At 42.6% G+C, this 15,374-nt stretch overlaps 1 protein-coding gene across 1 annotated transcript in view; it reads left to right on the top strand.

Annotated features, from left to right (window-relative positions):
- The window catches only part of LOC121005548 (cationic amino acid transporter 2-like), a 112,978-nt gene extending 98,328 nt beyond the window's left edge, over window positions 1-14,650 (top strand). The window contains exons 14-15 of the mRNA XM_040438354.1: window positions 8,924-9,032; window positions 14,577-14,650. Of these exons, the coding sequence (XP_040294288.1) occupies window positions 8,924-9,032; window positions 14,577-14,650 (183 nt within the window). The remainder of the gene's footprint in view (window positions 1-8,923; window positions 9,033-14,576) is intronic.
- The last annotated feature ends 724 nt before the right edge of the window (window positions 14,651-15,374 follow it).

Below are 15,374 nucleotides of genomic sequence, written 5' to 3'. Positions count from 1 at the left end.
AATCAATGTACCGCTGCCAGAGCATCAGACCCAAAAATTGGCATAGCTGGGGGCAAATCTGGTTCCCATGGCGGTACCAGTCATCTGTAAATAATATTTAGACTTAAAGATAATTATGTGTCAGGACATATATAAATTGCAACTGGTTATTATTTTTGATACCGCTTGCACACCTTGTTCATGATTGATACAGGTGTATAATGAACTTACATCTAATGTTACCATGATTTAACCAGGCTGATATGGTAAGTTTTCAAACATTTTTACCACCATTGTGGTGTCTTTTAGTTATCTCTCTTATGCTCACTTTAGTTATCTCTATTACGTATGGTTGCAAGATATGATCCAGGTATTGCGATAGTCTCCAGGATAGGTTGGATGTTAATGAGCCTATGGGTCTACCTGGAGGATTAATTGGGTCTATGTACCTTCGGGATACAATAAAATATTGGCAATCTTTTCGAAGTACCTAATATGAAATCATATTCAGCTTTATGATGCCATTTTCTCTAGCTTTCCCACACATTGTTTAACTAAATCATATATCTTTGTTGGATTCCTTTCCAATATTTGCTATGTTTTTGAATCAGGCAGTTGTTTGTTACATTCTTCCTCTTTCTTGTCCGTATCCAGGATCACTATTGCTCTGCCTTTATCGGCGGGGCAAATCGTGATTTGTTGGTTTTGTTGAAGGCTTTTTAATGCTTGTATTTCATCATTGGATAAATTCTGTTTACCTTTTGAGTGTCAATTTCCTAATGTCCGCCCCTACTGCTCACTTGAATGCCAATAGTTTTTTGCCCCTTTCTTGTTTGGGATACATCCTGGATGTCGACTTGTTTGTATATAGATGTTGTGGTATTTTGGTGTATTATAGGGTTTTTCATAATACGTTTTACAGCAAAGTTATATATATATACAGGGAGTGCAGAATTATTAGGCAAGTTGTATTTTTGAGGATTAATTTTATTATTGAACAACAACCATGTTCTCAATGAACCCAAAAAACTCATTAATATCAAAGCTGAATATTTTTGGAAGTAGTTTTTAGTTTGTTTTTAGTTTTAGCTATTTTAGGGGGATATCTGTGTGTGCAGGTGACTATTACTGTGCATAATTATTAGGCAACTTAACAAAAAACAAATACACTGCTCAAAAAAATAAAGGGAACACAAAAATAACACATCCTAGATCTGAGTTAATTAAATATTCTTCTGAAATACTTTGTTCTTTACATAGTTGAATGTGCTGACAACAAAATCACACAAAAATAAAAAAATGGAAATCAAATTTTTCAACCCATGGAGGTCTGGATTTGGAGTCACCCTCAAAATTAAAGTGGAAAAACACACTACAAGCTGATCCAACTTTGATGTAATGTCCTTAAAACAAGTCAAAATGAGGCTCAGTAGTGTGTGTGGCCTCCACGTACCTGTATGACCTCCCTACAACGCCTGTGCATGCTCCTGATGAGGTGGCGGACGATATCCTGAGGGATCTCCTCCCAGACCTGGACTAAAGCATCTGCCAACTCCTGGACAGTCTGTGGTGCAACGTGACGTTGGTGGACAGAGCGAGACATGATGTCCCAGATGTGCTCAATTGGATTCAGGTCTGGGGAACGGGAGGGCCAGTCCATAGCATCAATGCCTTCGTCTTGCAGGAACTGCTGACACACTCCAGCCACATGAGGTCTAGCATTGTGTTGCATTAGGAGGAACCCAGGGCCAACCGCACCAGCATATGGTCTCACAAGGGGTCTGAGGATCTCATCTCGGTACCTAATGGCAGTCAGGCTACCTCTGGCGAGCAGATGGAGGGCGGTGCGGCCCTCCAAAGAAATGCCACCCCACACCATTACTGACCCAATGCCAAACCGGTCATGCTGGAGGATATTGCAGGCAGCAGAACGTTCTCCACGGCGTCTCCAGACTCTGTCACGTCTGTCACATGTGCTCAGTGTGAACCTGCTTTCATCTGTGAAGAGCACAGGGCGCCAGTGGCGAATTTGCCAATCTTGGTTCTCTGGCAAATGCCAAACGTCCTGCACGGTGTTGGGCTGTAAGCACAACCCCCACCTGTGGACATCGGGCCCTCATATCACCCTCATGGAGTCTGTTTCTGACCGTTTGAGCAGACACATGCACATTTGTGGCCTGCTGGAGGTCATTTTGCAGGGCTCTGGCAGTGCTCCTCCTGTTCCTCCTTGCACAAAGGCGGAGGTAGCGGTCCTGCTGCTGGGTTGTTGCCCTCCTACGGCCTCCTCCACATCTCCTGATGTACTGGCCTTCCTCCTGGTAGCGCCTCCATGCTCTGGACACTACGCTGACAGACACAGCAAACCTTCTTGCCACAGCTCGCATTGATGTGCCATCCTGGATAAGCTGCACTATCTGAGCCACTTGTGTGGGTTGTAGACTCCGTCTCATGCTACCACTAGAGTGAAAGCACCGCCAGCATTCAAAACTGACCAAAACATCAGCCAGGAAGCATAAGAACTGAGAAGTGGTCTGTGGTTACCACCTGCAGAACCACTCCTTTATTGGGGGTGTCTTGCTAATTGCCTATAATTTCCACCTGTTGCCAACCCATTTGCACAACAGCATGTGAAATTGATTGTCATTCAGTGTTGCTTCCTAAGTGGACTGTTTGATTTCACAGAAGTGTGATTGACTTGGAGTTACATTGTGTTCTTTAAGTGTTCCCTTTATTTTTTTGAGCAGTGTATATACCCATTTCAATTATTTATTTTTACCAGTGAAACCAATATAACATCTCAACATTCACAAATATACATTTCTGACATTCAAAAACAAAACAAAAACAAATCAGTGACCAATATAGCCACCTTTCTTTGCAAGGACACTCAAAAGCCTGCTATCCATGGATTCTGTCAGTGTTTTGATCTGTTCACCATCAACATTGCGTGCAGCAGCAACCACAGCCTCCCAGACACTGTTCAGAGAGGTGTACTGTTTTCCCTCCTTGTAAATCTCACATTTGATGATGGACCACAGGTTCTCAATGGGGTTCAGATCAGGTGAACAAGGAGGCCATGTCATTAGATTTTCTTCTTTTATACCCTTTCTTGCCAGCCACGCTGTGGAGTACTTGGACGCGTGTGATGGAGCATTGTCCTGCATGAAAATCATGTTTTTCTTGAAGGATGCAGACTTCTTCCTGTACCACTGCTTGAAGAAGGTGTCTTCCAGAAACTGGCAGTAGGACTGGGAGTTGAGCTTGACTCCATCCTCAACCCGAAAAGGCCCCACAAGCTCATCTTTGATGATACCAGCCCAAACCAGTACTCCACCTCCACCTTGCTGGCGTCTGAGTCGGACTGGAGCTCTCTGCCCTTTACCAATCCAGCCACGGGCCCATCCATCTGGCCCATCAAGACTCACTCTCATTTCATCAGTCCATAAAACCTTAGAAAAATCAGTCTTGAGATATTTCTTGGCCCAGTCTTGACGTTTCAGCTTGTGTGTCTTGTTCAGTGGTGGTCGTCTTTCAGCCTTTCTTACCTTGGCCATGTCTCTGAGTATTGCACACCTTGTGCTTTTGGGCACTCCAGTGATGTTGCAGCTCTGAAATATGGCCAAACTGGTGGCAAGTGGCATCTTGGCAGCTGCACGCTTGACTTTTCTCAGTTCATGGGCAGTTATTTTGCGCCTTGGTTTTTCCACACTCTTCTTGCGACCCTGTTGACTATTTTGAATGAAACGCTTGATTGTTCGATGATCATGCTTCAGAAGCTTTGCAATTTTAAGAGTGCTGCATCCCTCTGCAAGATATCTCACTATTTTTGACTTTTCTGAGCCTGTCAAGTCCTTCTTTTGACCCATTTTGCCAAAGGAAAGGAAGTTGCCTAATAATTATGCACACCTAATATAGGGTGTTAATGTCATTAGACCACACCCCTTCTCATTACAGAGATGCACATCACCTAATATGCTTAATTGGTAGTAGGCTTTCGAGCCTATACAGCTTGGAGTAAGACAACATGCATAAAGAGGATGATGTGGTCAAAATACTCATTTGCCTAATAATTCTGCACGCAGTGTGTATATATATATACACACACAAACATTCTTTTGGGCCTTCGTTTATGTCCACCCCTTCGTGTTCTCTTTTTTTTGCCCGGTTTTTGTCCTATTAGTGTATGAATTTGTACTATTGTCGTGATGTTGTTCTTTCCGATTTGTTGTATGGGTTTTGCTACTAGTGTAGTAGGAATCTGTCTTGAAAAAGTGAATGTCGGGGATTGTGAGAGGTGACTGGTGTGTGGGTAACAAGTGATTTCCTTTGTTTCTGACTGGTTGAGATTATGTATGGGTTCTGGGATATAGTTTGGAATATTTTGGTATAGACTTTTGGTTTTTTATTGTATCGGTTGGTTGTACCTTTAATCTTTCTGGTGCTCTGGCAGCAGTACATTGATGATATCATTTTGGTGTGGAATAAGTCATATGATGAACTAATGGAATTTGTAGAAGGCCTAAAGATTCAAACCAAATGTTAGCACGCAATCAGTGCAATTCCTTGACCTCAACATAGAAGTCAAGGAGTCAATTTTTTTATGTAGCACCTATCAGAAATCCATAGCAAAGAATAGTTTTATATTAAATACCAGCTGCAATCTACCTCGATGGCTGCTGAACATACCATTTAGTCAGTTTTGTCACCTTAAGACAAACTACACAAGATGACCAATTTGAAATGGAAGCAGAATCTTTGAGTACCCAATTTCTCAAAAAATAATATTCACCATCCTTATTAGATGACTCACTAAATAAAGTAAGAAGCCTAGATAGACAAAGATCCCCCCCCCCCCCCCCCCCCCCACAAAAAAGAAAGTGAGTGGTGGAATAGAGGAGACATCTAAACTAATATTACCCTTTAATGTAGAATATAAAAAATATCAGCCATTATCAATAAATATTGGCATTAGAGGAAGATAAGATTTTAGTAACAACTGTTCCAAAAAACATACAATATACACTGCTCAAAAAAATAAAGGGAACACTTAAACAACACAATGTAACTCCAAGTCAATCACACTTCTGTGAAATCAAACTGTCCACTTAGGAAGCAACACTGAGTGACAATCAATTTCACATGCTGTTGTGCAAATGGGATAGACAACAGGTGGAAATTATAGGCAATTAGCAAGACACCCCCAATAAAGGAGTGGTTCTGCAGGTGGTGACCACAGACCACTTCTCAGTTCCTTTGCTTCTTGGCTGATGTTTTGGTCACTTTTGAATGCTGGCGGGGCTTTCACTCTAGTGGTAGCATGAGACGGAGTCTACAACCCACACAAGAGGCTCAGGTAGTGCAGCTTATCCAGGATGGCACATCAATGCAAGCTCTGGCAAGAAGGTTTGCTGTGTCTGCCAGCGTAGTGTCCAGAGCATGGAGGCGCTACCAGGAGACAGGCCAGTACATCAGGAGATGTGGAGGAGGACATAGGAGGGCAACAACCCAGCAGCAGGACCGCTACCTCCGCCTTTGTGCACGGAGGAACACTGCCAGAGGCCTGCAAAATGACCTCCAGCAGGCCACAAATGTGCAGGTGTCTGCTCAAATGGTCAGAAACACAGGTGGGGGTTGTGCTTACAGCCCAACACCGTGCAGGACGTTTGGCATTTGCCAAACAACACCAAGATTGGCAAATTCACCACTGGCGCCCTGTGTTCTTCACAGATGAAAGCAGGTTCACTCTGAGCACGTGACAGAGTCTTGAGACGCCGTGGAGAACATTCTGCTGCCTGCAACATCCTCCAGCATGACCGGTTTGGCATTGGGTCAGTAATGTGTGGGGTGGCATTTCTTTGGAGGGCTGCACAGCCCTCCATGTGCTCGCCAGAGATAGCCTGACTGCCATTAGGTACTGAGATGAGATCCTCAGACCCCTTGTGAGACCATATGCTGGTGCGGTTGGCCCTGGGTTCCTCCTAATGCAAGACAATGCTAGACCTCATGTGGCTGGAGTGTGTCAGCAGTTCCTGCAAGACGAATGCATTGATGCTATGGACTGGCCCGCCCGTTCCCCAGACCTGAATCCAATTGAGCACATCTGGGACATCATGTCTCGCTCTATCCACAGACTGTCAGAGAGACAGACACACTACGGAGCCTCATTTTGACTTGGTTTTAAGGACATTACATCAAAGTTGGATCAGCCTGTAGTGTGTTTTTCCACATTAATTTTGAGTGTGACTCCAAATCCAGACCTCCATGGGTTGAAAAATTTGATTATTTTTGTGTGATTTTGTTGTCAGCACATTCAACTATGTAAAGAACAAAGTATTTCAGAAGAATATTTAATTAATTCAGATCTACAGTAGGATGTGTTATTTTGTGTTCCCTTTATTTTTTTGAGAAAAAAAATAATATAATATATCTCAGAAAAGATAAAAGTCCCAAACTACAGGTAGCCCCGACCATAAGAAAGCAGAAGGAGATGCGACTTATGCAGCAACTGCAAAGCTACTAAGTTTGATAGACAACCAGAATAAAATATAAGGCGAATACATTTGAACAGGAGATCAAAGAAACACTTATGTAGCAGTTAGTGATGAGCGGCAGGGGCAATATTCGAATTCGCGATATTTCACAAATATTTGGGCGAATATTCGCAATATATTTGCGAATTCATGATCTCCAGGCATTATTATCTTTATTGCAAAAAAAAAAAAATCACAAAATTTGCCAGTATTTTTTTAATAATCGAATATTTGCGATTACAAATATATTTTGCGTTATTCTAAATATTCGCGAATTCTCAAAGTGCCGATATTCGTGATTAAAATTTGTAATTCGAATATTCATGATCAACACTAGTAGCAGTGAGGCTGTCATATATGTCCTGGAGTGCCCATGTGCCAAACATGAAAAACATACTCTCTCACACCACTTTAACCACCTCCGGACCGCCTAACGCAGGATCGCGTTCCGGAGGTGGCAGCCCTGCGCAGAGTCACGCATATATGCGTCATCTCGCGAGACTTCCTGTGAACGCGCGCACACAGGCGCACGCGCTCACAGGAACGGAAGGTAAGAGAGTTGATCTCCAGCCTGCCAGCGGCGATCGTTCGCTGGCAGGCTGGAGATGTGTTTTTTTTAACCCCTAACAGGTATATTAGACGCTGTTTTGATAACAGCGTCTAATATACCTGCTACCTGGTCCTCTGGTGGTCCCATTTGTTTGGATCGACCACCAGAGGACACAGGTAGCTCAGTAAAGTCCCACCAAGCACCACTACACTACACCCCCCCCCCCCCGTCACTTATTAACCCCTTATTAGCCCCTGATCACCCCATATAGACTCCCTGATCACCCCCCTGTCATTGATCACCCCCCTGTAAAGCTCCATTCAGATGTCCGCATGATTTTTACGGATGCACTGATAGATGGATCCGATCCGCAAAACGCATCCGGACGTCTGAATGAAGCCTTACAGGGGCGTGATCAATGACTGTGGTGATCAACCCCCCCCCCCTGTCATTGATCAACCCCCCCCCCCCTGTCATTGATCAACCCCCCGTAAGGCTCCATTCAGATATTTTTTTGGCCCAAGTTAGCAGAATTTTTTTTTTTCTTACAAAGTCTCATATTCCACTAACTTGTGTCAAAAAATAAAATCTCACATGAACTCACCATACCCCTCACGGAATCCAAATGCGTAAAATTTTTTAGACATTTATATTCCAGACTTCTTCTCACGCTTTAGGGCCCCTAGAATGCCAGGGCAGTATAAATACCCCACATGTGACCCCATTTCGGAAAGAAGACACCCCCAGGTATTCCGTGAGGGGCATATTGAGTCCATGAAAGATTGAAATTTTTGTCCCAAGTTAGCGGAACGGGAGACTTTGTGAGAAAAAAATTAATATCAATTTCCGCTAACTTGTGACAAAAAATAAAAAGTTCTATGAACTCACTATGCCCATCAGCGAATACCTTAGGGTGTGTACTTTCCGAAATGGGGTCATTTGTGGGGTGTTTGTACTGTCTGGCCATTGTAGAACCTCAGGAAACATGACAGGTGCTCAGAAAGTCAGAGCTGCTTCAAAAAGCGGAAATTCACATTTTTGTACCATAGTTTGTAAACGCTATAACTTTTACCCAAACATTTTTTTTTATCAAAGACATGTAGAACTATAAATTTAGAGCAAAATTTCTATATGGATGTCGTTTTTTTGCAAAATTTTACAACTGAAAGTGAAAAATGTCATTTTTTTTGCAAAAAAATCGTTAAATTTCGATTAATAACAAAAAAAGTAAAAATGTCAGCAGCAATGAAATACCACCAAATGAAAGCTCTATTAGTGAGAAGAAAAGGAGGTAAAATTCATTTGGGTGGTAAGTTGCATGACCGAGCAATAAACGGTGAAAGTAGTGTAGGTCAGAAGTGTAAAAAGTGGCCTGGTCTTTCAGGGTGTTTAAGCACTGGGGGCTGAAGTGGTTAAAAAAGGTACATCATGCTAGTGATCCAACAGGTTTGAAATATGCAGCAATCCAATTGGTCAAGAAAGACGGGAGGGGGACTTCATATCCAAGATGTCGAGATGCGAGTCTAGAATGATTTATGAGCTCCGAAATTTAAAAAAAAAAAAAAAAAAAAAGACCGTGACTATAATTACTAATATACCACTCCAGATCTATTTTAATTTTTTATCTTATATGAAATGTCATTTTTTATTTTGTATAATTGTTGTCTGGATTCTCATATGAACTGTATCTTAAGATAAATGTTATATGAATTAATTAGAGCCGACCATTGGGTGAACGATATATTACTGTAGCTAGGTGGTTAGAGCAGGCCATGCTCTATTCTGGTGAGCTCTTCACAGAGTAAATATTTTTCTGCCATGTTTTACAGTAAACCGCCAATTATATATTTTTTCTCTTCTGTAGGTTCCATGTCTGCCATTCCTACCGATACTTAGCATCTTTGTAAATATATACCTGATGGTCCAACTAAGTACTGACACTTGGCTTCGGTATACTGTCTGGATGGTACTTGGTAAGTTAAAAAGCCAATCGGCTCACAAGCAAATAGTGTTCAAAAAAAAAATAGAGTTTAAAAAGCAAATAAAAGCACAAAATTAACTTATTTCCATGAATGTAAATGCACTGGAAATACCACACATTCAATTCCAAACAGGATAAATGTTATCTGGATTTATGTATACTATTTACAGAAACTAAAGAAAAAGTATTTGGCTGCTCAAAAAAAAAAACAAAAAACAAAAAAAACCCAGCATTTTTCTAGAACCCTTTCGCTTCCTACTGGAGCGATGGGCAAAATGACGCCTGCTCGCACGTCCAGCAGGTGTCATGGTCGGCGAGTCAGCAGAGACTACAGCTAATTACCGCGACCGGCAACAATACTGATCTCAGTAATTAAAGCCTTTAGATGCCGTGATCTAGTGAGATCACGGCATCTAAAGGGTGAAAAAACAAACCAAAAAAAAAAAAAAAAACAATGAGGATGCTGGTAATTGATTTTATCACAATCAGCCTCGCTGAAGAGGCTCAGGGTATTTAAGCTGCAATTCTTATTTTGGCCAACATAAGTGAGCAATAACTGGATCTTAAAAATCTATTTTTCAGAATTAAAAAATAAAAATTGGATTTTGTATGCTAAAATAAGAGCTTCAAAATCCAAAAAATATATATAAAAAAGTATATAAAAAAAGTTTAAAATATTCGGTATAATAAAAAAAAGATACAAAAAATATAAAATATCATTGGTATGACGTGACCAAAAACGCCCTATTAAAATATGAATATATTTTTCCAATACGACGAATGGTGTAACAGAAAAAAAAAAAAAAAAAAAAAGTAAAAACGGCCAATGTCATTTTTTCATTGCTTCTTAGCCCAAAAAAAAAAAAAAAAAAGTCACTCAAACTACAGATTGTCCCGCAAAAAATGAGCCCCCACACAGCTCTGTAGATATAACAAAAAAAAGTTATGGGGGAGGGGGCAAAATATGGTAATGTGAAAAAAAAAGTTTTTCTAAGTAAAATTTTACACCATTTAGACAAAAAAACCTATACATATTGGTTATCGTAATCATACTGACCAGGAGAATGAAGGGCATGGGTCAGTTTTGCTGCAAAATTCCACCCCATTTGGAATTTTTTTTTACCGCCGCCTCCCATATGCCATAATAAATTGAGGTATTATAAATTACAACTTGCCCGGCGAAAAAATAAGCCCTCATATGGATATGAGAGCGGAACTAAAATTATATATAAAAAAAAAGTTATGGCTCAAGGAAGATGGAGAAAAAAAAATTATATATATATATATATATATATAATACACACCCAAAAATTAAAAACCCTCTAGTATCCTAAGGGATAAAAACTCAAAAATGTAGGGCCACATTTATCTTCAAAATACACTGTGTGGTGTGAAAGAGTTGCAAACTGCACGTCACGTTTGTGACTTTAAACAGCATTTACACAAAATTTTGACTTTTAAGGTCGATGGACTTGGTGGATGCTTGACCCTTTAGTCCAGGTGTAAGAAAGCTTACACCTGGACTCTAACAGTCTTCATGACTGCATGAGAAAGACCTCTAGATTGTATTAGAGGCTAGTTAACCTTCAGGCCAGTTGTGTCCTAAACACATAATATGTGCACTGAGGGAAGTCTCCAGTAATGCCCTTAAAGGGATTCTGTCATGAGATTTGAGCCCTATAAGCTAAACATATGGCCAGGTCCGTACTAATAACATGAATCCTAAACTGGCCTTATTAAACCTGCTTGTGGCTCGATTAGTCCAAAAAAAAAATGGTTTTTATAAGCTGTCACTCACCTACCTAAGGTGCCCAAGGGGTTTTACGTTAACCCAGGGTGACCGCCCGCACCCCTCGCCGTCTGGTGCCCAGCGCCGCCTTCCTCACCTCAGCCGCGCCTCCGCAATCCTCCGCTAGATCCGGCGCCTGTGCACTAGGCTCAGCCTGATGCGCCGCAGACTCCTGGCAGCGGCTTCGTTGAGCGAAGTGCGCATGCGCATTAGGCCGGCGCATGCTCAACGAAGCCGCTGCCACAACATATCGTTATGAGTCTGTATGGGAATAGATTTTCAAATACAGTAGTTCAAGAATTTTTCCAGTCACAAAATTTTGATGCAATTTTCGACACCCATTTACTAGTTATAGTTTCAAGCCACAGACTTCGCTCTCAGGCCTCATTCACGTGTCTGACAAGATGGTCAGTGGATCATCCATGCAGATGTCAGTGAAGGATATGGGTTTGGGCCAGGTGCCTGTTTTTGCCCTCCTTTCATGGACACTACCCTGAAAATTTCCATAGCACCCATCAGTGGTCCATGAAAATCATAGAGACCGAGACAGACAGACAGACAAATACAGATCAAAAGATTATTCCAGTTTGAATTTTTACTTGATTAGAAATAGCCAGGCATTTCCTGTGTGTTCAGCCATGATCAGGAAGTGGAGCCCAGTGAGTACATGGGAGGTAGCATAAGGCCTCATGCACACAACCGTTGTGTGCATCCGTGTCCGTTGTTCCATTTTCCGTGATTTTCTGCAGACCCATTGACTTTCAATGGGTCCGTTGAAAACTCGGAAAATGCACAGTTGTTCATCCGCGTCCGTGATCAGCGTTTCCTGTCCATAAAAAAAAATATGACCTGTCCTATTTTTTTGACGGACAACGGTTCGCGACCCATTCAAGTCAATGGGTCCGTGAAAAAAAAAAAACACACAAGCTTATCTTCCGCGTCCGTAGGCTACTTTCACACAGACTGATCCGCAGATCCATCTGCATAAAAGCTTTTTCAGATCTGAGTTTTCACTTCGTGAAAACTCAGATCCGACATTATATTCTAACAGAGGCGTTCCCATAGTGATGGGGACGCTTCAAGTTAGAATATACTAAGAACTGTGTACATGACTGCCCCCTCCTGCCTGGCAGCACCTGATCTCTTACAGGGGGCTGTGATCAGCACAATTAACCCCCTCAGGTGCCGCACCTGAGGGGTTAATTGTGCGTATCATAGCCCTTTGTAAGAGATCAGGTGCTGCCAGGCAGGAGGGGGCAGACTCCCCCCTCCGTCCCCAGTTTTAAATTCATTGGTGGCCAGTGCGGCCCTCCCTCCCCTGTATTTAATTCATTGGTGGCCAGTGCGGCCTCCCCCCTCCTAATTAAAAATCCCCCCATCATTTGTGGCAGCGGAGAGTTCCAATCGGAGTCCCAGTTTAATCGCTGGGACTCCGATCGGTAACCATGGCAACCAGGACGCTACTGCAGTCCTGGCTGCCATGGTTACTTAGCAATTTTAGAAGCATTATACTTACCTGCGCTGTCTGACCGGCCGGGCGCTCCTACTGGTAAGTGACAGGTCATTAAGCAATGCACCGCACAGACCTGTCACTTACCAGTAGGAGGAGCGCCCGGCCGGCCACAGACAGCGCAGGAAAGTATAATGCTTCTAAAATTGCTAAGTAACCATGGCAGCCAGGACTGCAGTAGCGACCTGGTTGCCATGGTTACCGATCGGAGTCCCAGCAATTAAACTGGGACTCAGATTGGAACTCTCCGCTGCCACCAATGATGGGGGGGGGGGATTTTTAATTAGGGGGGGGGGGGGGGGGAAGAGGGGAGGCCGCACTGGCAACCAATGAATTAAATACAGGGGAGGGAGGGCCGCACTGGCCACCAATGAATTTAAAACTGGGGACGGAGGGGGGTCTGCCCCCTCCTGCCTGGCAGCACCTGATCTCTTAGAGGGCTATGATACGCACAATTAACCCCTCAGGTGCGGCACCTGAGGGGTTAATTGTGCTGATCACCGCCCCCCTGTAAGAGATCGGGTGCTGCCAGGCAGCAGTCATGTACACAGTTCTTATATTCTAACTTGAAGCATCCCCATCACTATGGGAACGCCTCTGTTAGAATATACTGTCGGATCTGAGTTTTCACAATATAACTCAAATCCGATGGTATATTTTAACAGAGGCGTTCCCATGGTGATGGGGACGCTTCAAGTTAAAATATACCATCAGATTGGAGAAAACTCAGATCCAATGGTATAATATGGACTTTACATTGAAAGTCAGTGGGGGACGGATCCGTTTGCAATTGCACCATATTGTGTCATCGTCAAACAGATCTGTCCCCATTGACTTGCATTGTAAGTCAGGACGGATCCGTTTGGCTCCGCATGGCCAGGCGGACACCAAAACGACTTTTTTTACTTTCCTTCATGTCCGTGGATCCTCCAAAAAAATCAAGGAAAACCCACGGAAGAATGAACGGACACGGATCTACGGAACGCAAAAAAAAAGGTCGTGTGCATGAGGCCTAAGGCAGCGGATCAGTAAGGGGAGCATGGTTATTAACCCATTATGGTGTATAATTAATGTAGCTCATTTGGAAACAGCTCAGCTACCCACTGTATCCAGGTGGGAAGAAGTTGGGAGGAGAGTGTGCAGAGACGGGTATATAAAATTAACCTGTTTATGCAATCTCACAATAGGGCACACATGCAATATGGCAAGCCATGAGGGGCACTTGTATTGACAGAACCCATGACCTTGGATGTGAATATGGAGGGGGAGGTGAACTCCACTTCCATCCTCATCTAATACATTAGGCTACCAAGGAGTGAAGAGACCCATAAAAAACACACACCGCTGCCCCCATCAGACAGTACGGCCAACTGGACACCCCAGTTACAGACTCAGGAATGCACTGCGTTCTAGCATACAACAGACAAACCTCTAGCAAACTGGCCTTCAATGGTAACAGCAAATTGGAGAACCAAGGAACTATATTAAATTTAACATTTAATATACAAAAAATATATCTAAAAAAATAAAGTGCCGAAATGTTACAAAAAGAAAATAAGACTGATTAAATAATGAATCACATACCAATTAGATCAGTGAGGGATCCCTACGGGAGAACTGAAAGGTGACCAGACCTACAGCTAGGTGCATGTCCGGGTTCTGACCATGTGTGCTTTACAGTATGCAATTCTTAAAGGGTCTTAGCCGTCCCCCCTTCACCCTCCTTAGTCATGTGACAGGAGGCTGGCTGATTACATGCAATAAGTGGAAAGTTGCATGGCATCTCTGAGAAGGATAATATGAAATCAGCAAGTTTTACAGGATATTTTTACCAACTCAAGCATTCCCAAAATATTTGAGAAAATATTTATTCTCTTTCAACCAATATGTAATTTGGTAGTTTTCCTAAAACCAGAAATACTGGTGTTTCAGACAAAAAGAGCCCCACATAATAACTTATTCTTATTACAAAACATGAATTATGTCAAGGCCACTTGTGAAGGGCATCTTCTGGTCTATGGATAAAACAGCACTGGGTGGGCTCGAGCTGTACTGTCTGTGGCATGCATTAATTCCATTAGTACCTCTACATTACCCGGGAAAGCAGCCCAGCTTGTCCTGTCTTGCGCCCACCCCAGTTTACAACATACTGCGTCAAATAGGTTTGTATTTGTTCCAGGAAAATGGCGGCAGAACTCATAACACACCATGTTACCATATACTCCCTTCTTTTGCAGGTTTCGTTATATACTTTGGCTATGGAATCCACCACAGTGTTGAGAGATTAAACATGCCAGTTACCATCAGATGAAAAACCAAGACCAACAAAGAAGAAATGGGATTAAAAGCTCAGTTCTAAAAGAGGTTTTGATTAGTTCACCTTAACCCACCAAAAGGAAAGCTATCATTTATGCTGGCAGAGCTCTTGTTTTTAATAAACACATTAATAACTATAGCTATAATTTACTTGAAATGCCAAGTTACTAGCACAACAATGCCCAGTTGCCATTGGCAATATGTAGGAACAGCACATATGCAGCAACCGAGACCACAGGGGTGCAATGTGAGTGCAGTGGACTGATGGGAGTAGTAGTTGGTACTCACATTTCAGCAGCTCCATGGGCCAGCATGCAGTGATGAGAAGGAAGGCACTGGATTCCTTTGGGGGCACACTGGTGTTGAGGGATCTCCTGCCAGATGTTGGTTGAGGTGCCCTTGGTGGTACAGGTTTTAGGTGCAGGGTCTATGAAGTTCATAACTCAAGCACCCTTGGGTGCAAAGGAGGTGATAGAAATAGAGGAGTCAGTTTAAATAAATGACTGGAACGTTTACGGAGAAGCACTTGCTTTGAGGTAGATGTACAGGTTGTTATCATGGAGGTATTCATAAACACTTCATCTCAATTGTGCTGTAATTCGAGGTAACAGGCTTCAATGTGCTAACACTATTATGGTTCCTTTTACTGGCATCAGAGTCCTTTATTTGTGCTCACTGGGCAACTGGTCCACTTATTATATCCAGTACCTAGATCTTAT

This window comes from Bufo bufo, chromosome 1, assembly GCF_905171765.1.
Source record: "Bufo bufo chromosome 1, aBufBuf1.1, whole genome shotgun sequence".
Lineage (NCBI taxonomy): Eukaryota > Metazoa > Chordata > Amphibia > Anura > Bufonidae > Bufo > Bufo bufo.
Note: the sequence above shows the minus strand (reverse complement) of the source record. Positions and strands in the feature narration are given on the sequence as shown.